The sequence below is a fragment of the Martes martes genome (assembly GCF_963455335.1).
Source record: "Martes martes genome assembly, chromosome: 6".
Taxonomy (NCBI): domain Eukaryota; kingdom Metazoa; phylum Chordata; class Mammalia; order Carnivora; family Mustelidae; genus Martes; species Martes martes.
In genome coordinates, this window is record NC_137893.1 from 55,515,112 (window position 1) to 55,541,059 (window position 25,948).

General features: G+C 33.3%; 1 protein-coding gene across 3 annotated transcripts in view; it reads right to left on the reverse strand.

Moving 5' to 3' along the window:
* The window catches only part of STXBP5 (syntaxin binding protein 5), a gene marked incomplete at its 5' end in the record, with an annotated part of 170,167 nt that overhangs the window by 104,779 nt on the left and 39,440 nt on the right, over positions 1-25,948 (reverse strand). For all 3 annotated transcript variants that reach the window (XM_080806086.1, XM_080806087.1, XM_080806088.1), the window contains 3 exons: positions 8,339-8,422; positions 13,194-13,257; positions 14,961-15,095. In XM_080806086.1, coding sequence (XP_080662212.1) covers positions 8,339-8,422; positions 13,194-13,257; positions 14,961-15,095 — 283 coding nt within the window. The remainder of the gene's footprint in view (positions 1-8,338; positions 8,423-13,193; positions 13,258-14,960; positions 15,096-25,948) is intronic.

The window sequence follows — 25,948 nt, forward strand, 5'->3', positions numbered from 1 at the left end:
CAGCGGGGAGCCTGCTTCCCCCTCTCTCTGCCTGCCTCTCTGCCTAATTGTGATCTCTGTCTGTCAAATAAATAAATAAAATCTTAAAAAAAAAAAAAGAAAAGAAAAAGCTGCATTAGAACACTTTTCTTTAAAGATTTTATTTATTTGAGAAAAGGCAGAGTGAAGGATAGAAGAAAAAGCACACTCCCTACTGAGCTGGGAGCCTGATGCTGGGCTCCATCCCAAGACCTTGAGATCATGACCTGAGCGAAGGCAGTTGCTTAATTGACTTAGCCACCCAGGTACTCCTAATCTTTTATTTTAAAGATTTATCCATTTATTTGAAAGAGAGTGAGCGAGCACACAGGAAAAGGGGAGAGGGAGAGAGAATCTCAAGCAGACTCTGCGCTGAGCCTAGAGCCCAACATGGGGCCTGATCTCACAACCCTGAGATCATGACCTAAGCTGTAATGAAGAGTCAGAAGCTTAACTGACTGTGCCCCTCAAGTGCCCCCTAAATAAAAACTTACAACAGTAAAAAGCTTACTCCATGATACACATGACATTCCATAAACTCAATCTGAAAATCATCCCTTAATAGCCTTAGCAGATGAAATTATTTCTGTAAAATAGCAGTTGAGTTAAGGAGCTTTACAAAGCTTTTAAATACTTTTTTTAAGTGATAAGGAAAATACAAGAGATCTTCAGTGTTATCTGAAATATATAAATAAAAACATTCTAATCTTATCATAAATATAAATGCATATCATATACCTAAATACATAATATTTATGGAGAATCACTATTTCTACTTTGCTAAAGAAAATCATATACATCTTCGTTTAAAAGTACCACTTAATTTAAAGATGGTATTAAATTATTAACTATTCCAAAAATAAGTACTAATTACAGGGACCAGTGGTTCACAATTATTTTGGATAACAGAGAGAAACAAATGCCAGAAAATACTCCACAAAAGAATAACCAAATGCGAACTTTTGCACTGAAATAAATATACATGATTTTTTTCAATTACTTCCGCAATTTTCTAAATACAAATCCAACTTCATACAAGATACCACTTTTTTCCAATAGTCTCTTTAATACCACTGCATGTAATACTACACATATGCTACTTATGTTTGTATTATATGTATATATGAATATATTATCTAAGTATAGTATATGGGTAAGTATGTATACTGATACTTAAAAGTAGTACATATGTAGCATTATGTCTATATATAAAGTATATGTGTATAATATACACCACATACAAACTATATATGTATAAAACATGCAGTTTTACTTTTTCTTTAGTCCTTTCCAGAAAATGAAGTAGAAATTTATGTAAACAAAATGGGAAAAGTAAATCTAACTAACCAAACCGGCGACACCTTTACAATCAGAAGGTGGGTTAGGAGCAAAACTGAATAATTCATGGGAGATGATACGAGATATGAAGTAGGTAGCATCAACTGGGGTTGAGGAATTTCTATGTAAATTGGCTTATTTTTCCAAGATATGCAATTTCCAGAAGATTCTTAAGAGGTTACTTGATTTTTTAAAAATGGGAAACTACAGATAGGGAAATAGGAGAGATCAAGGACGAAATGGATGGAAACTAACATAATAAATCAGTGACATACAAAAGTTGTAGAGAAACACAATGAATTCAGGGTAGAGAAAAAAATGTCAAGAAAAGGGAGGGAAGATGATATAGCCATTGGCATAAGCCACAGGAGCAGTATATACATATCTAAAAAAAATTCTTTAGAAGATGCAGTATCTGACAAGAAATCTTCACTATATTGCAGTGCAGGAAGCAGTTAATGGATTAACAGTATGACAGTACTCTCATCTGTGAAAATTAAAAGAATAGCATGAGGACTGCCTACTCTGATACATTTTTAAAAACTGTGATAGCTAATTATTTGGCTTTGACAAAAGTAGTACATACGATGCTTTGTGCTGTTCTTTTCAATTAAGAGAGCATCTTTAAGAATACTTCCTGGAAAGATAACAGGCTAGCTATTTACCTATCAAATTTTACACTCACTAACTCAAAATACTGAGGAAATTAGATATGTTCCCTATTTACTTGTTATGTAAACTGATCAGTATGATTAGAATCATTTCATAGTAAAAGTTTTATATAAATCTTAGTCCAGCTATTCCTGCATTATAAACTGATAAACATTTAGCAGACTTACACCAAAAAAAATTCCTTTTCCTCCAGAAAATAAGATCTTAATATTACATTGAAAAGCAACATTGACTGCTAGTATAATTACTATTCCTAAAACCTTAGAAAATGTCACTGAAATGACAAAAGAAAAAAATTTTATAATACAGATTTTGATTTTAAATTACAATGCTTGCAAACATATGGGAAGGAAATACTGAAAACACTACTTTTATTATTCCCATGTTATCGAACAATAAAGTGAATGTTTATAGTATTGGATGAATTATTTCTTATACATATATGAATAATATATCAAATTGTACAGCTTTGGCCCTAATATTTTAACTTATGAACATTTTATTATTATTTCCATTGTAGAAGGGATGCAACAGTAATACTGTTTAATTGAGTAAGATAATCATAGAATAATATATTTTTGTAAAATGGGTGATAAAATTATTATATGTTGGATATTAAGTGATTTATAGCTTCTCTAAAGATGTTAACAGGCATAAATTGAAAACACTGCCATTTCCATTAAAAATAAAACCAAAATGAAACTATCTCAGATATTTTAAGAATCCAAACAAATTATTCATTCTTCTAAGCATTATTTTATCTTTGGGGAGTGTGTGCATGTGAGTGTGTATGTATGTGTGTGTGTAAGAGAGAAAAATAAACAGAAAATAAGCTGTCTTAAAACCTAACAGCACCTTTCTAAACATTGAAAAGAAGACCTTAAAGGAGTAAGTGTTTCAATGAGTGTCTATAGAGTGAAACGTAATTTTTTAAAAGCTCTTCTGATTCCAATATTGTGAGTTACAAACATATTATTTCAATATTCTTTTTTAAAAGACTGACAGTCTTAAGATAAATGTACTCATAGGGCTAGCAATGTACAAATTATTATTTTTTTGTATACCTGTATTTCTATCTGTAGCTTCTTAGTCTACTAGGAAAAAACAACATGAAACCAGAATACAAAAGTCACGGATCAACTCGAGACATGACAAAGAATAACCTTTAAAATAGTTTGATAAGTACTAAATTACTGTCTTAAAACATCAATAATGCTATATTTTATTTCTGCCAACACATTAGTTACTATAGAAAGAGTACTAGTATCTTAACACTATTGATAGCCTAAAAGGAATGAAAGTCATTGAAGAAATATAATTCTATATAGATTAAAATATATCCCATGCAGAAAATATCTGTAGAAAATTAGGAATACTACTCCAAGTACACTCAAAGTCTACCATTTAGATATAAAACCAGGTGAGTGTGTCATTTCAAAAAGTACTATGGTTACACAAAGCAACAAGAGCTTAAGGGTAAAGATGAATTTCTCCTTCCATTACTCCCACCCATCTAAATCACCTTCAAGAAACCAAATGAACAATTAAAACTGCACCAAGAACTTTTTTATATTAGAAATGTTCAAAATTGATATCACAATGCTATTTATTTGCCCCAGTGTGATAAAAATGAATATGACTGAAGTAATACACCACTGATAGGAAGTAAACATTGGGGGGAAGGAAGGTGTGGGGTGGTATTTTGTGAAGGTCTTAAAGTTTTAACCTTCACTGGCGAGAATTATAATATTTTCTTCAATGTCTAAAATTATATACTTGGCAATCTGCATTAAGAATCAAATATAAAGCATTTTTATATGAAATAAGCACGTAAAATAGCATGAACTCATGGAAATACAGCCAAAAATTTTCACTCAGTTTACCTTAGAACAAGTCAATTTAGAAGTTAGATCTTACATCTACAGCACTATTATTTAAATGTAGTCACTATATTACTATTTATTAATGTTTTATGACTTTGCATCTCTACTGGATATCCGTTTATTAAACTGAAGCTTTCTTATAATTTGTCAGGTTTTGGTATGAAGATAATGCAGCCCTCACAGGATGAATTGAGAAGTATACCTTCCTCCATTTTTGGAAGGAGTTTGGGTACAGTGAGTACTATTTGGTAAAATTTAACAGTAAGCCCTCTGAACCTAGAGTTTTCTTCATGGGAAACATTTTCATTAAAAATTCAAATTCTTTAATAGACATAAAGCTACTCAGATTAACTATTTCTCCTAGAAGGAGATTTAGAACTTTCAAGGAATTTGGTGTCTTTCAAGGCATTTGGCCACTTCATTTACATTGAATTTATTGGTATGAAATTGCACATCTTTCCTTACCAATCTCTGCATTTCTGTAGAATTGAAGTAATAATCTCCTTTTACATGCCTATTATGCAATTTGTGTCTTTTCTCTTTTTAGTTATCACTGTGGCTGTGTATTTACCAATTTTATTGATCTCCACAAAATGAGGATTTTACCAATTTTCTCTGTTGTTTTTATGCTATCTATTTCATTGATTTGTTATTTCAGTTCCACAGCTTACTCTGGATTCAATTTGCTCTTCTTGTTTCTCATGATGGAAGCTGAGGCCATTGATTTGAGACACTTCTTGTTTCCTAACATAAACAATGCTTTACTGAATACTTTAGCAGCATTTCATAGACTTTAATATGTTCTATTTTCACCTTTTTTTTCAGTTTAAGATAGTTTTTCATTTTCTCTGTTTCTTCTTTAATCCATGGGTCATTTTAAAGTATATTGTTTCACTTTCAAATATTTGTAGTTTTTTCTTCTACCTTATTATTTTTAATTCTATTATACTAAATGAACATGATTTTAATGATTTTAATTTTTCTAAAATTATGATTGATTTTATGGCACAAACTATGGTCTGTTTTGGTGAATATTTTACGTGTCCTTGAAAAGAATGGTGTTCTGGTGTTGAGGAGCACACCTGGATATCTACTTTGCTGATACTAATACAGCCGTTTCAGCACTCTTCTAATTTGGTGCTAACATTACTTTTCCATCTTTTTGCTAACACTTCTGGGTCTTTATATTTAAAGTTTTTAATAGTGTAGAGTTTGATCTTGCTTTGTGATCTAATTTGACAATCTTTGCCATTTATTTGGGGTATTCAAAGGACTGCATTTAATATGATTACTGACATAGCTGGGTCTAAATCTGTCGCCCTGTTATTTTTTTTTCTATTTCCCCCATCTGTTCTTTGTTCCTCCTTTTCTCTTCTGCCTCCTTTTGGATTAAAAATTTTTAAAATTTCATTTTATATTCCTCTTTGGCTTAACTATCTATGTTACTGTTGTTGCTCTGGTATTTCCTTTAGAATTTATAGCATGTATCTTTATCTTATCAAACTTCACCTTCAAGTAATATCGTAACACTGCAGGTAGAGTATAATAACTTGCAAAAAGATTCTGTCTCCCGACCTTTGTGCTACTGTTGTCTGTATTTTATTTCTGCATGTCAGAAATCCTACAAAGCATTTTTATCATTTTTGATTTGCATAATAACGTCTTAAAGAGAATAAAAAAATTTAAAAAGCTTTTATATCTACCTACATATCTACCATTTCTGGTATCCTTTATTCCTTTAAGTATACCCATATTTCCATTTATATCACTTGATGTTGCATGAAAAACTTTTGCATATGTCTTGCAGTGAAGGTCTGTAAGTGATGAATTCTTTGAGTTTTTGATGTGTGTAAAGCATTTTTCTTTTGTTTTGAAAAGATATTTTTGCTGGATATAAAATGCTAGGTTGATAATTTTTTCTTTCAGTACTATAAAGGTATTGTTCTACTGTGCTCTGGCTTGCATTGTTTGTAAGGAAACCATTGCTATCACTTTTATGTTCCTCTGTATTTAATGTGTTCCCTTCCCACAACCTCTGGTTGCCTTTAAGATGTCCTGTATCACTAATTCTAGTTTTAAGCAACTGAAATATGTGCTTTTACATAGCTTTCTTTCATTTTCCTTCTGCTTTCAGTTCACAGAACTTCTGTGTATTACAAGATTTCTCCACTCTGTTACAAATGTAAACTATTCTTGGCCCTGTGTGCTACGACAATTGTTTTCCTACTCCTTTCTGGTGGATCTTTTCTAAGCCTCACAATCACACACTAATCAGTAGTTAGTTACCTTAAGACTCAGGGTAGGGTGTTCCCTGTACACTTCTCTTTCTCTAGGTAGTTCACTACCCTTTGGTACCTTGTCTTATAGACTACAAACACTTCAGCTTCCTCCAAATTCTCAATTCTGTTTCCTTAATTCAGAGCAACTGAGGAGTTTCCACCTAGGTTTCCCCTTTATGTACTGAGACCTGGAAAATCTCTGGGCCATAAGCTAAGGCAACTAAATGGCTCCCCTTATTTGTTTCCTCTCTAAGGAATCTCTGTTCTTACCACTTGCTATCTAATGTCTAAAAATACATGAAATTATTTTTTGTTTCATGTATTTTTCCATGTATTTAAGGCAAGAGGGTAAATCCAGTCACTGTGACTCTGTAATGGCTAAAAACAAGATCACTATCTAAATTCATAAGAAGCAAAACAAAAAAAAAAAGTGAATTTTTAAAATCTGCTCTGATTTTAGTGTAGAAAATAGATTTACAGGTCAAAACTTCCAATGAGATTAAAAGAAACTTTTATTAAAAATACTCTTTTTTATATTTTTAGGATCTTCATTAGTGAACCACAGTGCTTAGTAACTAAAAACTGAAAATAAAAAGCATGAAAAAAAAAAGTATGCAGCTATGAAAACAAAGGAAATTCTTTTAGCCATGCTTACAAAGACCACATGCAAACATTTATAAAGTATTCTAAGTATTATTATAGGAACTCAATATAATCTGCTGTTTTAAGTAACTGAAAGCATCGATATGAAGACATGACATATTTTGTCTTAAAAACAAGCAAAACCACTTATACATTTCCTAGCTCTATTCATTGAATTAGAAATCATCACCCTGCTAATCTTCAGATTATAGTTACTAGATATCATTTCACACTGAAAGAAGCCACATTTCATAAGAAAAAAATCTTATTCTAGGTTTGAAACAAAAATATACAAGATTAATAGTTAATACCTTTTTGTAACAGAGATCAGGGAAGCTATCCAAGATTATTATCAAAAAAGAACTCAGGAACCAAAAGGAGGTGGTTCATGACCAAAATGGGAGAATTTGAAAATCAAAAAGCACAATAACTTCAGTGTATTGAAGTGCATCAAATATGTTTAAATCTTTAAGAATATAGTGAAACTAAAAGCAAGAACAGATTGGTCACCACGGGGATTATTAGAGAATGCCTTTAGAATAAATACTGAAATAAAAGATAAGAATCATTTACGCTTTCCTTTATTAACTATACGACTATTTAACCAAATAGTAGGTGAGAAGTTTCTCTTTACACTAAAGTGCCTGAGCTAATAAAAGAGAAGGAATTATAGAATTAGAACATCTTCATTTTGCAACCTGTATGTATTAATAAATCTAGGCTTTGAATAGCACTGGGTGCTAACCTTACAGACACTAACACTCCAACTGACAGAAGAGCATCAGCATCATTTAAGAAGAAATCTGGCTAAAAATGAAAAATGAACCTGAATTTGGTCAAGCCTCCGCAGCCTATCTATTTCATAGAAAACCTAAGGGGGGGTAAAATAAAAAAAAAATGTTAAACACAAGTGTTAAGCCCTAGATTTTTCTGGAACATGAGAACATTTTTCCTGGAACCAGAAAAATCTAGTCTTTGAGAAACTATCTTCAGTGAATATATGGCCAAAAAGAAGGAATGAAATAAGAAAGGGAGAGCAAAGAGTAAGAGGAATGGCCTACAGTTTAAAAGAAACATAGAAGACATTAATCAATCACAGTTAATCTTTATTTGGATCTTAAAGCAAGCAAAACTATAACTGTCTACAGCATACTATCGTTTGTCTATAATACAGAAATAGGATTTATTTAGGATACATTTATCAATTTGCTTATAGATGACAGATTACCTCTAGAATACATGAGAACCTGGTAACAGTGGTATCAGAATTAAGAGGATTAGATGGCCAAATAACAGGAATGGAAAAGAGATTTTTAAAAAATCTTTTGAGATATGTGATTATCTATTTTATTTATATATACATATATGTGGGGGGGTGTGTATGTGTGTGTGTTATTGCAATTACAAGGGTTGCCTCAACTAAAATCACCAATTAAGTTCTTAAAGAACCTGCTCTGAATTAGAAAAATGACAAGAATAATATTTTATTAGTAAAAATAATATTACCTCATCATACGTGTATCTGTAGTCGGCTTTCTTTGATTTGAGGTCCCATAACACTACTGTTCCTGATTCAAAGCCAATCAAAAGCTGTAATAAAAGACAATTTCACATGACCTAGGAATGACATTATGTGAAACATTTATATGCTGACAATAAAGATAACTATTATCATTCGTATGCTTCAAGGATAAAGTTATAATTAAACATCTGCATTAGTAATAACATGAATGACAAATGAGAATAGTGCACTGCATACTTATATGCCTTTGATGATTATAGACTTAACTTATATAGCTAATTATTGAGAAATAAAATAGTAACATTTTGAAGTCCTGAGTGTATATTTTCATTAATTAATATAACATAATAAATTAAAATAAAAATTAACATTTGTATGTACTGTAGAGTTTACAAACTTTCCTAAGGCAAAACGTTATCAGGCAATGTCATTTACTCATCTATCTATTGAAAAGTTCCAAGTTATATCTAGCCTAGATCCTTCTCATAAGATTCAGACTCTTACTTCCAGTGGTGACAGCTCCCTTTATCTACTCCACGAGAACCTCAAAATAAATGTGTCCCAAAGTGAATCCATTATTTTTTCCCTACCCTCATCTTCTGGTATTCCTTACTGCAGTGTCTCTCTCAGTATTACTTATCTTGGTGTTCATTAAGTCACTCAGACAAAAACCTTGGTGGCATCATCCTTAACCCTAGTCTCTCCCTCCTCAGATAAAATTATCTAGTAATTTTTAAAATTACATTCTGTTATCTCTCTTCTTTCTCTCACCTCCAAAATCCCTCTCCTTGTTCAAGACACAAAGTTCTCCTTTCTGGTCTCTTGGTCTCCCTGACTCCCTTGCTCCTTTTAAAACCCATTTGCTACTATAGCTAATATTAAACAATTCTGAAATGCAAACCTGATCATGTAATGCATGCTTTTAAAAAATTTTTAATGCCCTGCCATTACTTCTAGAATAAAGTCCAAACTTAGTAATATGACCTACAAGATTTATCATGGTCTGACCTCTGCTGACCTTTACAGCTTTTTCCCTTGCCACATCCCTATTATTCAATACACTCCAGCACATCTTTCAGTTCATGCTTTCTCTTATTTTTGCTGTCTTCCTGGGCCATATTTGAAGTTATCCTCTTTGCCTGACCAATCCTATTAATTTTTCCAATGTTGTTTTAGCTATCATTTCCTTTAAGAAGCCCTCCCTGACCTATCAAATGTAAATCAATCCCATTTCTATGTGCTCCAACAGCACTGTGTACATTTTTTAATCTGAAGGGTCACTACACAATAATGGCCTTTTCCTTAGCTGAATTCTCTTATTGACTATAACACTAGTTTATTTAGGCAAGGACTCTTTATATTGTTCACCACTACCATAAGGCACAGAGTCTGATGCTACGTTGTAGGTACTTAATACGTTTTTTTATGAGTGAATATCCAACCTCTACTGCCCACAAATCTCCACCTTGACATTTTTCAAATCTCAATATCCCCTTTGCTTGAAACCTCCTATCCTTTTATTCACTGAGTGATCTATTCATTTTTAAGTCCCAATTTAGTATTGCTCCCTTGGGTAAGCCAGCCCCCAATTCTTCTAGATAGATTAAGATCCTCCTTCTCCTATGTTAGCACATGCATTTTCATCTATATGTCTCTAATATTCTGCGTAGTGCACAGGAGATGCTCAATAAATGTTTATTTAGTGAATACATATATGATTAGTAGGTAACCAATACTTCTTCATGTAATCTGGGGATATAAACAAAGTTAGGGCAGACCTAGTATTTTTTTTTTTTTTTTTTAAGATTTCCATTTATTTGAGAGAGACCCAGAGAGAGAACATGAGCAGGGGGGAAGGACAGAGGCAGAAGCAGACTCCCCACTAAATAGGGAGCCAGATGTGGGGCTTGGTCATCCTGTCCTGAGCCAAAGACATACCCTTAACCACTGAACAACCCAGGTGCCCCCAAACCCAGTAATTTTAACAAAATAGCAATTCAGTGGAGTTCAGACTACAGGAATACTTAGAGGGGCAATAACTGAAGCTAACAAAACTCTCCTCACCTTTGTAGGAAGTATAGTTAATTTTGCTACACAAACTTTTCTTGCCTAGGCAATGTGACATATATACTCTCTCTAGGAAAAACTGGTATTTGTTTCCTTTATCTTTTCCTAGTCCTTCTAAATATCTTAGACATGTGACTAACTGAGCACTGGATTGGCTCAGGGCACAGGTCACTTAAGCTCTAGTCTTAACATCTGTTATTTAGAAGCCATGTAACATTAAGGAAATAATTTTACCCATCCAGATCTTAATAACAAGGGGGTTATAGTAAGTTTTAACCCCCTTCAGCCAGCTCTAACATTCTAAGAATGTTAGAAATCTATGCCAACAGGTTAGGCTTTAATCCACATAACCTCCTAAATATTAAAAAATCAAAAAGCTAACTTAAAGACATGGTATTTAAACTTGGGAAATTCTTTCAATGTTTATTCTCACTAGAATCTTTCATGACTCAGAGATGCTAATTTATATTCTGTTGGCTAGTTGCCTTTTATTTTTTCTTTCATAAAAACATTAGTGGGCATGCTGAATATGAATTAACTCTCTACAACATCAATAACTCTGGGGATGAAATCAGAAGAATCAGTATTCAAAATCCCAGCTTCACCAATAGCTAGCTTTGTACCTCTGGAACACATAATCGCACCAAGTCTCTGCCTCATCATCTGTAAATTAGGGAAGATAACTAACTTAAAAATTGTTAAGATGATCGAATAAAATAGTGCATATAAAGTAGAAAGCACAGTGCCCAAAACAAAGGAGAATTCAGTAAGTGGTAGTTATTACTGTTACCATCATAAGTAATTTTACACTAATACCTAACTTCCTTCACTAAGACCTTTGCTTAATGTGGTGGCGTCTACCATAAGGTTAGCTTTGGAGGAAGCTGCCCTGTCACTTTATACCTTTCTTTAGCAACACAGTGTCACAGAGATCTTTGGAAAACAGTGGAGTCATTGATATAAAGTGGATTTTTCTATTAGAAAGGTTAGACAATATTATCTATTCTAATACCTTAGTATTTCAAAAATGTTTGAGTGAGATTAACTCCGGAAACTAAGGAGAATAACATAATACCAGGTTTCAAAAAAATGAGGATGATAATAAGCGTTATACACAATTTATTTATACACTAAATTAAGTATACATTGAGGCATTACTATTTATATGTTGGGTACTATGGGAAACATAAACCTTCATAAATATTTTCTCTATGCTTTTGGGGGTCTTTCAAGTTCAGGGGAAGTGAGATAATGCACATATTTCTAATACATGGCAATATGTGACAAATACTATAAAACTTGTACAACTAAGGTGTTAATGAATTTGGAAGTGAGAGAAAGCATTTTTAGTCAGGATTATCAGCAAAGATATCATGAAAGAAATACATTTAATCTGAGCTTCATAATGTGGGTAGGTATTCAGCAGAGAGAGAATAGTGGCAAAGCATTTCAAACAGAGGGACTCACATAAAGGAGCCATGGAGGCATTAATGAGCAGCTCACATATGGAAAATAACTATTTACTTCAGCACAGCATTCAGATAAATATGTTCTAAAAGACAATAAATCCTAGGGCTATGTTTTAAGGAAACTTTATTTTGTTAGCTACTGTAGAACCACTGAAAACTTTTTAACAGGAGAGCAATAATATTAAAACAGCATTCTAGGAAGATTGATGTGGAAATGGCTCATCAATGGGTTGGAACACCTTGAACTTTAGTAGTCATAATAAGACTGAATAGAAAAGAGATGCTGCTGCAAAGAAAGGATTGAAATGACTTATCGACTGAATCCAGGTAGAAGGGAGGGAAGTTTTCAATTCTCTTGCCATGCTTCCCACCCAAAGTCTTGGCTTCTGTACAAGAACCTTGTAGCAAGGAAAATAGAGTGGGGGTACATACAGGCTACTCTAACTTGCTTTGTGTGAAGTTTCCCTCAAAACATACATTTGTATGATTATAAGCTAACTCCAAACAGTATAGCTATCCTTTTGTTTTCCTACCGGCAAATAACAGAATAGTGTTATCATACAGGCTAGACCATTCCCACCAACTGAGGGAAGAAAAAACCTCCACAAAATCTAGAAATTTCATTTCACTGACTTCTGATAGTGATAAACATCCTGGTGTTTATGTAGGCTAATATCATAAAATTATGTAAGTAGAGAAATATCATTAAATAGAACTACTTAAGAGATTGAATTAGGAAAGAGATTCATGGAAAAGGAAATTTTATTATTTTTAAGTGTATTAACAAATCTAAACAACAATTAGATACTGACTACATGAAACTGGTTTGAATATAAAAAATGAAGTACTATTTTAAAAAATATATTATTAATCTAGGCTATCTAAGAACAAAATTTTAAGGGAGATGAGATATAGACAACTCTAACATAAGGCATTATGTGATAAATATTACAAAAATTGTATAAGGGTTGAAAATAATTCAAAACCAAAAGAAAACAGTTTTTGCCAGGATTACCAGGAAATCTTAATAAACTAAAAATAAACTAATAACTTTACTAGTACTTATTAAATTTTATTTGTCTTAGGGGTTTTTTGTTCTTTAAAATTGTAAATTATTCTAATTCTTTCACTTGTTCTTCATAATATATAAATAAACCAGTACACGTCTTTGACATACAACTTTTGTTAGAAATCTCAATTTTGCAAAGTAAATGTATGTGGTACTAGAACACTTTGATTATTTTTTAAAAATACCCAAATCCATGCATTTAGTAAATACATATTTTTAGAAAAAAAATTCTACCTTTCCTTCATCCATTGGGTTATCACTTATATGGACAACTGGTCCTGGATGAGATTTAGATGACCTAAAACAGAATAATAAGTTTTTTTCTCAATTAAAAATTTCAATACAACTATATACTCATCACAATGAAAACAATGAATGAAAAATAAATATATATTTATTAAGGAGGAAAACAATTCAGTAAGTGATCAATAGTTCTTAATGTATAGTTCTTAATATGGATAGTTCTTAATATCGATTAAGATAGGACTCAGAAGAAAAATATGGATAGGGGTTAAATACGTGGGTTAAATATGTGATAAGGATTAGGGAGTGCATTTGTGATGAGTACTGGGTATTGGATGGACATGCTGAAACACCATATTGTACCCCTGAAACTAATATTACACTGTATGTAACCTAACTGGAATTTAAATAAAAACTGAAAAAAAAAAAGGAATGGGAAGAAAAACATGACACTGATACAAGTCAGCAAAATTTATAAGTATACTTTCTACATAGGAGAGAATCTTCAATTAAGGATTTTAGCACATACACACACAAAACCCCTTATTCTCATGGTATAATCCTCAGAATTAGTATTTTTAAATAGAACATCACCTAAAATATTGTTATCTTATTTTACTCAACTCTAGCCTCCAAATGGGGCATCTCATCCAGTTTCATAGTTCATGTGAAAAATAGGAAAAATTCTATTATGTTTTTAAAAAAGTCAACAAAAATAATGCTACTGTACTTGGTCAGAGAAAAAAAAGTCATACAGCTAAGAATGGAGCTGAACATATGCCCACACAGTAGGAATAAGCACCTCCCTATTCATAAATTCTGAGGGCTGAGACACTAGTCCAGTTGATGAGAGATCTTTGTGAAACCATAAAGACATCTGCACTAAGCCTACCCACTAGATATCATGATCAACTCACAGAACAGAGAGTAAAACCCACACCTTATACTAAGGGAGTGAGATATGATAACATCCTTGTCACAGGAAAGAAAACCAAGTTTAATACACTATCACAGGTGCACCAAGACATTACTGAAGAGAGATGCTACCAATTTATCTTTAATGTCAAATCCTGTGGAATGAAACAATATAGAACTATTTGTTTAAAAAAAAGAAACACTGAAAATTAACCTTGCCAATACCCTTAAATTTTGATTTTTATGTCTAAATAATATAAGAAATAACTTGAGGTAAGATATAAAGATGAGATTCTAACACTGAGTACAAAGTTGGTGCTAAGGATCCTTACGGCCTTACAGCTCAACTCTGTTCTTATTGTTAAAACAATTATTATATCAAAATTAGGGGAAATTAACTGTCAAATTCTGTATTTATTACATTGCAAACATTTACATTATATTTGTCAATTAAAACATATCAAGTAGTGGTTTAGATCAATGTTTTCTAATCATTGGAGGCAACCCAATGGGGGTATGAGCAGCATTTGAAAGAAAAATAACCAGAAGATAAAAACACAGGGGGAAAAAAAAAACCTGGAGTGTTTTTCACCTAAGAATTATTTCATTGAACTTGGGCTACAGCTTGTACAGACATACACATGTCATATATGTATATGTTCTTCTATCTATAAAGTCTTAAACTTACAAACTGCTAACAACAATTAGAAAAGGTTAATAAACTGTGTTTAATATCAAGAATGTCTGACATATTTAATTCCATATGGATTTACAAACTAGCTATTATATAAAGATATATATAGTACTGATACTTTCAGACACGGAATATGTGCTCAAACTCACAGTTCAATGGCTTTATTCCACATAATGACGTAGCCTGAGAGTGTGAAGGACTCCACATTGACAATATGTATATTACCTCGCTCAGTGCCCACATAGAGCCACTTACTCTGGAAAGGCAGATGGCAAAATGTAACCCTGCAAGGGAAAGTATATCCAAAAAGGTAATTAGAAAAATGTCTGTAAATTTTATTAATTGCATTTGAGGGTTAATCATGATATATAATTTAGGAAAGGTAAAAATGACATACAACCAGATTTACTTACTCATTGTGATTTTTTTTTATTAAATTTTTTATTTATTTTCAGCGTTAACAGTATTCATTGTTTTTTCACCACACCCAGTGCTCCATGCAATCTGTGCCCTCCCTAATACCCACCACCTGGTTCCCCCAACCTCCCGCCCCCCCGCCCCTTCAAAACCCTCAGGTTGTTTTTCAGAGTCCATAGTCTCTCATGGTTCACCTCCCCTTCCAATTTCCCTCAACTCCTTTCTCCTCTCCATCTACCCTTGTCCTCTATATTGTTTGTTATGCTCCACAAATAAGTGAAACCATATGATACTTGACTCTCTCTGTTTGACTTATTTCACTCAGCATAATCTCTTCCAGTCCTGTCCATGTTGCTACAAAAGTTGGGTATTCGTCCTTTCTGATGGAGGCATAATACTCTATAGTGTATATGGACCACATCTTCCTTATCCATTCATCCGTTGAAGGGCATCTTGGTTCTTTCCACAGTTTGGCGACCGTGGCCATTGCTGCTATGAACATTGGGGTACAGATGGCCCTTCTTTTCACTACATCTGTATCTTTGGGGTAAATACCCAGTAGTGCAATTGCAGGGTCATAGGGAAGCTCTATTTTTAATTTCCTGAGGAATCTCCACACTGTTCTCCAAAGTGGCTGCACCAGTTTGCATTCCCACCAACAGTGTAAGAGGGTTCCCCTTTCTCCACATCCTCTCCAACACATGTTGTTTCCTGTCTTGCTAATTTTGGCCATTCTAACTGGTGTGAGGTGGTATCTCAATGTGGTTTTGATTTGAATCTCCCTGATGGCTAGTGATGATGAATTGTGATTAATTTTTAATATGCAAACTTAACTTATATGTCAAACATAAGACCTTACAGTAAATAGACAGCATGGCTTGACAGAAAGATGAGCTTTAAAGTTAGCGTTTCAAATCTATGTCAGTCATTGTGCTACTTTAGGCACATCACAATTTTTTTTTCATTTCTTTAATGTAAATTCAATCAGCCAACATACAGTACCTCATTAGTTTCAGATGTAGTGTTCAATGATTCATCAGTTATGTATAACACCCAGTGCTTATCACATCATGAGGCACATCACAAATTTAACCATTAAGCCAAAAACTATGAGTCTAATACTGACCCCAAGGTACTATTACATTTCTTCAGAGTTATTAAACACACTAATCTTTCTCATCACCTGTACCTACTATCCCTTCCAGACAAAATGCTCCTCCAGTTGGTATTTTTCTTCTATTCAAGATCCAGTTCAAATACCACCTTTATTCAAACTGAAATCCCAATACTTTGCATCTCTATTAGGCTAGATTTTTAAGACAGGTAGGGTCTACCTTCCTCACTAACTTGTAAGCCTCAGGGAGGGCAGAGATCCTCCACACTGAGGCTTAGACAACTATCTCTTCATATGTCACGATGATATGATAGGCCTGCATTAACAAATTATAATTTACATACATATATTAAATTTTATTATCATTCCAAAAATTGCAAACACTTTCTATTATTAGCTCATTTGACTTCATGATCAAAAATGGACATTATCTTGTCCTTTCTGCAGTACTTATTTTTAGTAAAAAAATCAGTGTATTATGAAATTATATCATGGTCTTTCTTTTCAGACAACCTATCATGTCTCTCAAAATATACTATTTAAAATTCCCATAGCATAGCACTTCAAATAATGCACAATCATAATCAGTGCTAGACTGTCAATACAGACACTAGGTTTTAGGCAAGATATAGTAAACACAGCGTTGTTCTTCCCATTACCACAATTTCATTACAGAAAATTTTCAAGATGAAAATACTTACCAAATAAATGTACATGCAACTCATGTTCTATTTCCTCAAGGGAATGTTCACTTAGATAATTACTTAAGGTTCATTATCTGTATTTTTTGTTGAGGGTTTTATATAGTAACAGGTCATCTTTCTAAGGGATTTATATAAATTTAACTAAAGCAGAGAAATGTCTACTGAATCAAAAAAACATTTTATAGTACCCTTTTACTTCACACAGCAGTAAGTCCTCAGTACCTTTCTGAAAACTCTAGGGCCATAGGGGTTTCAGAATTCTGAATTTTCCAAATTTTTTTAAAGATTTTATTTATTTATTTGACAGAGAGAGATCACAAGGAGGCAGAGAGGCAGGCAGAGAGACAGGGGGAAGCAGGCTCCCTGCCAAGCAGAGAGCCCAATGCAGGGCTCAATCCCAGGACCCTGAGATCATGACCTGAGCCGAAGGCAGAGGCTTAACACACTGAACCACCCAGGCGCTCCTGAATTTTCCAAATTTTAAAGAAATACATAATGCAAATCGTGTATATCACCTAAAATGGGAGTAGTATCTTATAAATGCATTATATATCTTAAGGTATAATTGTGGCAGTCTTTTTTCTAACTGAGCTATAATTTTCATGTAATACTATATTAGTTTCAAATGTGCACCATAATGATTCAATATGTGTACATATTGCAATATGATCACCACGATAAATCTAGTTGAAATATCCATCACCATACATATAATTATAAATAATTTTCTTGTAATTAGAACTTTTAAGATCTTCTACTCCTCTAGCAACTTTCAAATATAAAATACAGTATTATTTATTAACTATAGTCAGTGGCAGTTTCTTAAGAAGTTAAATATATAAATACTCTATGATGGATCCATTCCATTCTTAGGCATTGACCCAAGGAAAAGAAAAACATAGCTCTATACAAGACTTATACACATATGTTCCATAGCAGCTTTATAATAGCCAAAAACTGGAAACAATCCAAGTATCCAAATGTCCGTCAACAGGTAAATGGATGAACAACTGTTATGTACCTATAATAAGATACTATTTAATAGTAAAAAGGAATAAACTACTAATATGTGCAAAAACATTGATGAATCTCAAAATCCTTATCATGAGGGGGAAAAGCCAGATAAAAATACACATTGTATAATTCTATTTATATATAATTTATATGCAATAGGAAATGCAAACAAATCTATTTTAACAGAAAGCAGATCATGGTTACCTGGAGATTGTGGAGATGGAAGTTAGAAACAGAAGAGGGGAGGGATAACCACAAGGAAACATTTTGGGGTGATTTGTATGTTTGTTATCTTGATTATGATGACAGTTTCATGGGTGTATATATGTGTCAAAATTTATCAAATTGACACTTTAAGTATGTACAGCTTATCGTATGTTAATCATACCTTCAATAAAGCTGTTTTAAAATTTTCTGTTTTCAGAGATTTGTGGATTTAGCGATTATGAAAAGAGATTGTGATTTTCTGATAATATGTAGGCATAAGCTCTGGAATTAGACTGCCTGTATTTAATTTCCAGCTCTGTCGCTCATGAGCCTGAGAATTTAGGTAAACCACTCAATCTCTCAGAGCCTCAGTTTCTAAGCAGTAAAGGACATCAGGGTAGATGGCCTGTCCTACACTGTCCTCCACTGAGGTAGATCCTCAGTGTTCCACTGAGGATCAAATAAGACTAAGCATGCCAGATACTTAAAATGGCCCCTGAAACAGATAAGTGTTCAACAAATGTTAGCTAATTATTACTAAGTGATAGTCTACCAACTAGAAGTTCAAGGCAAATTTTAACTATCTGAAGTACATAAAAGAGCAACAACAAACCAGGTATAAAATGAACAATGAAATAAACATAAAAACAACCATTTCATTCGAAATGTGTTATAAACTAGAACATGAATAGAGCAAAACGTCTTGAAAACTGGAAAATAATTTCAACATAAATAGCCAAAATAATGACCAGATAACAACAACAACAAAATCAGAAATAACCAACTTCTGGATCTGTTCCACTACTTTGCAATTCTTCTTTATTCTTCACTGCTACAAAGCAATAGTTACTGACTTAACACAATTACATGACCCATCTTTGACTTTAATTCTTACAAAATTATTTACATAATATGCTTCAAATACTTATACTTTAACAGCAGAGATTCTGGAAATATTCATAAAATATTTTCTATTCCCAGTGCAATAGCATACTGCAGCTGTTTCTCAAATATTTAAGGGAACGAAGTAAGAATAAATTTTTCAATGTTCAGCAAAATATCTGGAACTTTTCCATAGATTCACTTTTTCACTATTAGCTGCCATCATAATTTTTCTCAATTATAAAACCAACTTATATTGCTGAAAAATTTAAAGCACCTTTGTTTTTTGGAAGTGAAAACAAACTACTATTTAACATTTTAAGAAGGAACTTAATTAAAATGTTCATTTAATATCCATCACCAAGACTTTAACATGGTCCATAGAATGAGTCTTTTATAGAAATAATGGGAAAATTACTTTGCTCCGTAACTATCCTCATTATTTGACTCAGTTAAAGGAGGGGGAAGTCAAATAGTTTTTATTACAATTGAAAATTTCTTAATTAGCAAATTTTAATGGCTCTGAACAAATGAGAATAGGAATAGCAAGAAAACTAAAATTCCATATTGCAACCAAATAAAACATCATGCCACTGATTTAAGAAAAGGCCAATAAGAAAATGTGGTCCCCCAAGACATACTACTAGAAAAGCAACTCAATCAATATGACCTACTAAGAACTGAAAGATCATAAATTTGTGGGCAATTTAATCAGTCACCAAAATATAAAACTGGTTGCTGAGACAAACTGGACTTATCATACATATTTAATGGGCTCTTTCAATATTTGTTATACAAAATGACTATATTTCATTGTTTAATAAAATAAAAATCTGGGGTGCCTGGGTGGCTCAGTCAGTTAAGCGTCTTCCTTCGGCTCAGGTCATGAACTCAGGGTTCTGGGATTGAAGCCCGTGTCCGGCTCCCTGCTCAGATGGGAGTCTGCTTGTCTCTCTGCACCCCCTTACTCATGCTGGCACACTCACTCTCTCTCAAATAAATTAAATATTTTTAAAAAAAATTAGCTTTCTTTGTTGAAAGTTTAAAGAAGACCTAAAGCATAACTGTTCAGGCTTTAAAGTAATAAATTGATGAAAAGATTGTATTATTTAAAAGGAGTCACACTAATTGGAGCACTTAAAACTATACAGATATACACATATGTGTGTATACATATATATGTATATGTGTATGCACACCTAGGTGTGTATATATATGTATACATGTATATGTGTGCATTGCGTATATGTGTTGACAAAGAGATTTGTTGTTTATGATTCTATGAAAGTGATCCATAATAGAAAGCTAGTATTTTTCAGTAAAAGCAGTCATGAAACAAGTGGCACAAAATAGCCACGGGACAAAGAGATTTCTTGAAGAGTTTAGATCAACAGATGCAAAGAAACACTGAAAACAGTTTCAACAATGAAGTAAATATCACTACACTATTACAGTAATGTCCCCCAAGAGATCTCCTTTCCCTCCCTGAATCCTCTCCCTTGTATAGTCTCTCCCAACACTGATTCTAGGATCTTATGACTTGCATTGGCCACTGAGACATTAGCAGCTCTGCCACAAGCAAAGATTTGAAAAGCACTTGCACACTGGGACTTGTTCTCTTTCTTATGCTTTAAGAACCCAGGAGCCATGTGATGAAGCCCGAACTAACCTGTTGGGAGACTCTGGCCCAGCCCACAGCCAGTGTCAACCAACAGACATGGAAGGAAAACTACAGATCATCCAATCCAACTGAGCAGCCAGATAACTATGGCTGCATAAGTGAGTACAGGGAAAGACTACCTGTGCTAAGCTCACCTCAAGTGCTGACCTACAGAAATGTAAGCAAACGAAATGGCTGTTATTTTAGCCTTTCAAGTTTTATGATGTTTTGATATGCAAGCAATAGATAACTGACCTGTTATTTAATATAATCTGTTCAGCCAAAATCTTTTTATATGAAGTTATAAAAACATATAGGAAAAACACATTCTTATATTTCTTAGAATTAAATTAAAAAGACCAAGGGAAAATTTTAAGAATGCCACCAGTGCATTTATCATGAAGCTCAAACATTACCATTTGGCTGAAACTCATGACTGTTGTTCTTCATACACTTTGTTATAAAGATTTTTATTATAAGGTGATATAGATCACAGTAAATGAGAGTGACTTTGGTTTTTACTGATCCCAGGAGACCAAGTTAATTTAAGTTTATGTGCTGACATATTAAAGCATAATGTTATACTGAAAATAATTAAAACAACATAGTTGAGCCTCACATGGAAGACATTAAAACTCAGTAAACACTAGAAAGATCAGGTATTATAAGAACAGTATATTAAATTGAGCCTGAAAAGGAACCTTAAAATGAATAAGGAGCTCCCCCCAACAAAAAATAGTATGTGGTTGAATCAAGTGTGTTAGAAATAATAAATAATCAAGTTGAATTCCCTCAGAGTGTACCAAAATAGAGTTGTATTCTAGTTCCCTCCACAGGACTTAAAAATTGATATACTCATTCTATACAAAGTTATTACTAGGAACACAATAATTTCTGTATTTGCTTAAAGGACTTAAAAAATGTAACATATTACATGTTAGGAAGTGATATGTATCTCCTATTCACTATTTAGCTTTAGTAAGAGTCTGTCAAGTACTATACAGTCAACAAGCACCAAATTTGGAAGATTTAATTATTACCAATTTTTAATAGAAGAACACATGCAGTCTAAGTAATGTTAAAATTAATCATCCATAAACAAGGGCAAAAATACACATATGTATTTAATCCGTAAGGACATATGAACAAATAAGCTCTTCTACATGCCTATATCCCATTAAATCAGCCCAACATGACAGGAAATACACCACCACTTTTATATTCTCAGCAAATATCACACTTTTACATAATAAGTACTTCATTCATTAAATGAACAAATAAACTACATAAAATGTGAGAATTTATTATGTTAATTAACCAAACAATCAGATATACCTGATTTACTCCCTCTCTATCCACATGGTTGGGCCTAATTTAAACCATTATTACTGACTGTTTTCAAAGCCAAGAGAAATCATATCATTATATTACTTGGAAGACCCTAATGGCTTCCTATCTTCTACCATAATGCTCCCTAAATTTTTAGTGACACCTGGTGTAAGTATATCTGGGAAAAGGGTATAAAGTTATAGTGTACTGAATCTGGCCAACTATTAATCAGAATCCTCTTCCACATTCTCCGCTATGCCTTCCTGTTCTGCAGATACTAGAAAGCTAAAACTTCTATTTCCCAGATTCTTCCATAGCTAAAGTTCCAGATGAGACTAAGTTTCTACTAAATGGATGTGCTTGAGATCTTCAGGCAAAAGATAGGCACAGACCATCTTTCTGTTGCTATTTCTGCTGACAAGGGCATTCAAGGAAACCTGAATGGCAAGAGGTACTTATGACAGCAGTGGGGACCAGATACAGCATTCCACAGCATTTTTTTTTTACATGAATTACTTAAGTTCAATTAATTGATTCCATTTACAATAGCACCAAAAACCATAAGATACCTAGGAATTAACCTAACCAAAAAGGTAAAGGCTCTAAACTCTACAAACTACAGAATACATATGAAAGAAATGGAATAAGACATAAAGAGATGGAAAAACAGTCCATGCTCATAGACTGGAAGAATAAACATTATTAAAATGTCTATGCTGCCCAGAGCAATCTACATTTTCAATGCCATCCCTATCCAAATACCATTGGCATTTTTCACAGAGCTGGAATAAACAATCCTAAAATTTGTATGGAACCAGAAAAGACCCTGAATCACCAGGGAAATGTTGAAAAAGAAAACCAAAACTGAGGGCCTGACTTCAAGCTATATTACAAAGCTGTGATCATCAAGACAGCACGGTATTGGCAGAAAAACAGACACATAGATCAATGAAACAGAACAGAGATCCCAGAAGGGACCCTCAACACTATGGTCATCTAATCTTTGACAAAAAGCAGAAAAAAAATACCCAATGGAAAAAAAAAAACATTCTTTTCAGTAAATGGTGCTGGGAAAATTGGACAGCCACATGCAAAAGAATGAAACTGGACCATTCTCTTACACAACACACAAAGATAAACTCAAAATGGATGAAAGACCTTGATGTGAAAAAGGAATCCATCAAAATCCTAGAGGAGAACATAGGCAGTAACCTCTTCAACATCGGCCACAGCAACTTCATTCAAGACATGTCTCCAAAGGCAAGGGAAACAAAAGCAAAAATGAACTTCTGGGACTTCAACAAGATAAAAAGCTTCTGCCTGCACAGCAAAGTAAACAGTCAACAAAACTAAGAGGCAACCCACAGAATGGGAGAAGATATTTGCAAATGACACTACAGATAAAGGGCTGGTATCCAAGATCTACAAAGAACTTCTCAAACACCCCAAAAAAACAAATAATCCAGTAAAGAAATGGGCAGAAGACATGAACAGACACTTCTCCAAAGACATACAAATGGCTAACACAGACACATGAAAAAATGTTCAACTTCACTAGTAGGGAAATAAAAATCAAAACCACAATGAGATATCACCTTATACCCATTAGAATGGCAAAAATTAACAATGCAGGAAACAACAAATGTTGGTGAGTATGTGGAGAAAAAGAATGAACCCTCTTACACTGTTGGTGGGAATGCAGGCTGATACAGCCACTCTGGAAAACAGTATGGAGGTTCCTCAAGATGTTAAAAATAGAGCTACCCTATGACTCAGCAATTGCACTACTAGGCATTTACACTAAAGATACAGATCTAGTGAAAAGAAGGGGCACATCACCCCAGTGTTTATAGCAGCAATGTCCACAACAGCCAAACCGTGGAAGGAGCAGAGATGAATGGATAAAGAAGATGCCGTTCATATATACAATGGAATATTACTCAGCCATCAGAAAAGATGAATACCTACCATTTGCATCGACATGGATGGAACTGGAGGGGATTATGCTAAGTGAAATAAAGCAAGCAGAGAAACACAATTATCATATGGTTTCATTCATATGTGGAACATAAGGAATAGCATAGAGGGCCATAGGGGAAGGGAGGGAAATCTGAGGGGGAAGAAATCGGAGAGAGAGAAAAACCATGAGAGAGACTGGACTCCGGGAAACAAACTAAGGGTTACAGAAGGGAGGGGGCGGGGAGGATGGGGTAGCTGGGTGACAGGTATTAAGGAGGGCATGTGTGGTGATGAGCACTGGGTATTACATGCAACTAATGAAATGTTGAACACTACATCAAAAACTAATGATGTACTATATGTTGGCTAACTGAACATTTAAAAAAAAAAAAAAAAAGAAGAGCATTCGGAGCTGTACTCCTGAAATTCATGTACTGAGAGGCAGTTGTATGGCATAATTGTAATTCCTGAAACTCAATAGTTCTAGCATCCTTCTCAGTATTTTGTAAACAGCTACATTCCTAAACTGAATCCCCTTGTACTTAATACCTACAGTGGTTTCTACTGCTGCACTGAATCCTTATTCACATACCAGGAAATGCACCAATCTGTAGCTTATCTATATGATGGTCTAAATGACCAAAAAATACCCACTTACAATGTATCTTGTTCAGACAACGTTATTCATTTAAAGATTTAAAGTTGGAAAAAGGTTGAGAATATCACTTTCTTATAATTATATAAAAGGCCTTCCATGAAGCAGACCTTTTCTACGTTTCTAAAATTATCCTCTCTGGGACTACTAGCCATGTTTAACCAGATATAGTGCCCTAAACATTTGAGATTTCTTCATGGCTATGCATTTGAACATTAACGGAAAGTCCCTTTGCCCTTTGTTAATGTAGGAAATTTTCACTAATCCTACAAATCTGTTCACATGTGCTCTTTTGTAATGCTTTACCTAAAATTTTCAAAACATGGTGATACATCCTTTTGCTGGTTATTCTTCCAAATTTCATAAGAAAATTTCACTACATATTATATCACACTTTCCACTGCATTATAATTTGGCATTTCACCTCCCTTAGTCAGTTATAAGTTCCATGTCTCTCCAGAATTTACCACAGTATTTGCATGCACCAGAATCTCAATTAATGTTTACCAAGTGAATACACAAGATGATTTTAAAAAGAAGGTATTCAATATTTTTCTCAAATTAACTGTACCTTCCTACTCTCCTGTTATTAGAAGAAAACTTAAGTTTGCAATAATGAACATGGAAATGTATTAAAAATAAAAGCAGAGTCAGCTGAAAGCAATTTATAAATCTGTTCAAAGGATTTCCTTTCTATTTACAGTCTCATATCTTTTCTGATAAACTGTCATAGCTACTTAAAAAAAAATTCATATCTACAACCCAGCAGTACAATATAACAAATATTTTGAAAAATAAGCTTCAGAAATCTTTGAAGTTCATTTTACATTTGTATTGTTTTATTAATTACATCTCAGTTTTTATAAAACATTTAAGAACATTTGAAAATATGTCCAAATAAATCATGCTAACCTTTTTTGTTAAATCAGACCTTAACATCAATGACTATTTAAAAAAAAACTGAATATCAGTAAATAAAACAGTGAATAACAAGTAACGGAAACGTATATATCATCTATACAGAAATAACATCTGAAGAAACTGTCCCTGTTATATGGGGGATTTAAGTTCTGTTTTTAATTATCTTACCTTGACAAATAAAAATGCCAGAGTATTTTATAGAACATATGTTATGATAAACAAAAGTTGATGGTATTCATCAGCAACTGTTAACTATACCTTTCTTTGCATTTCTG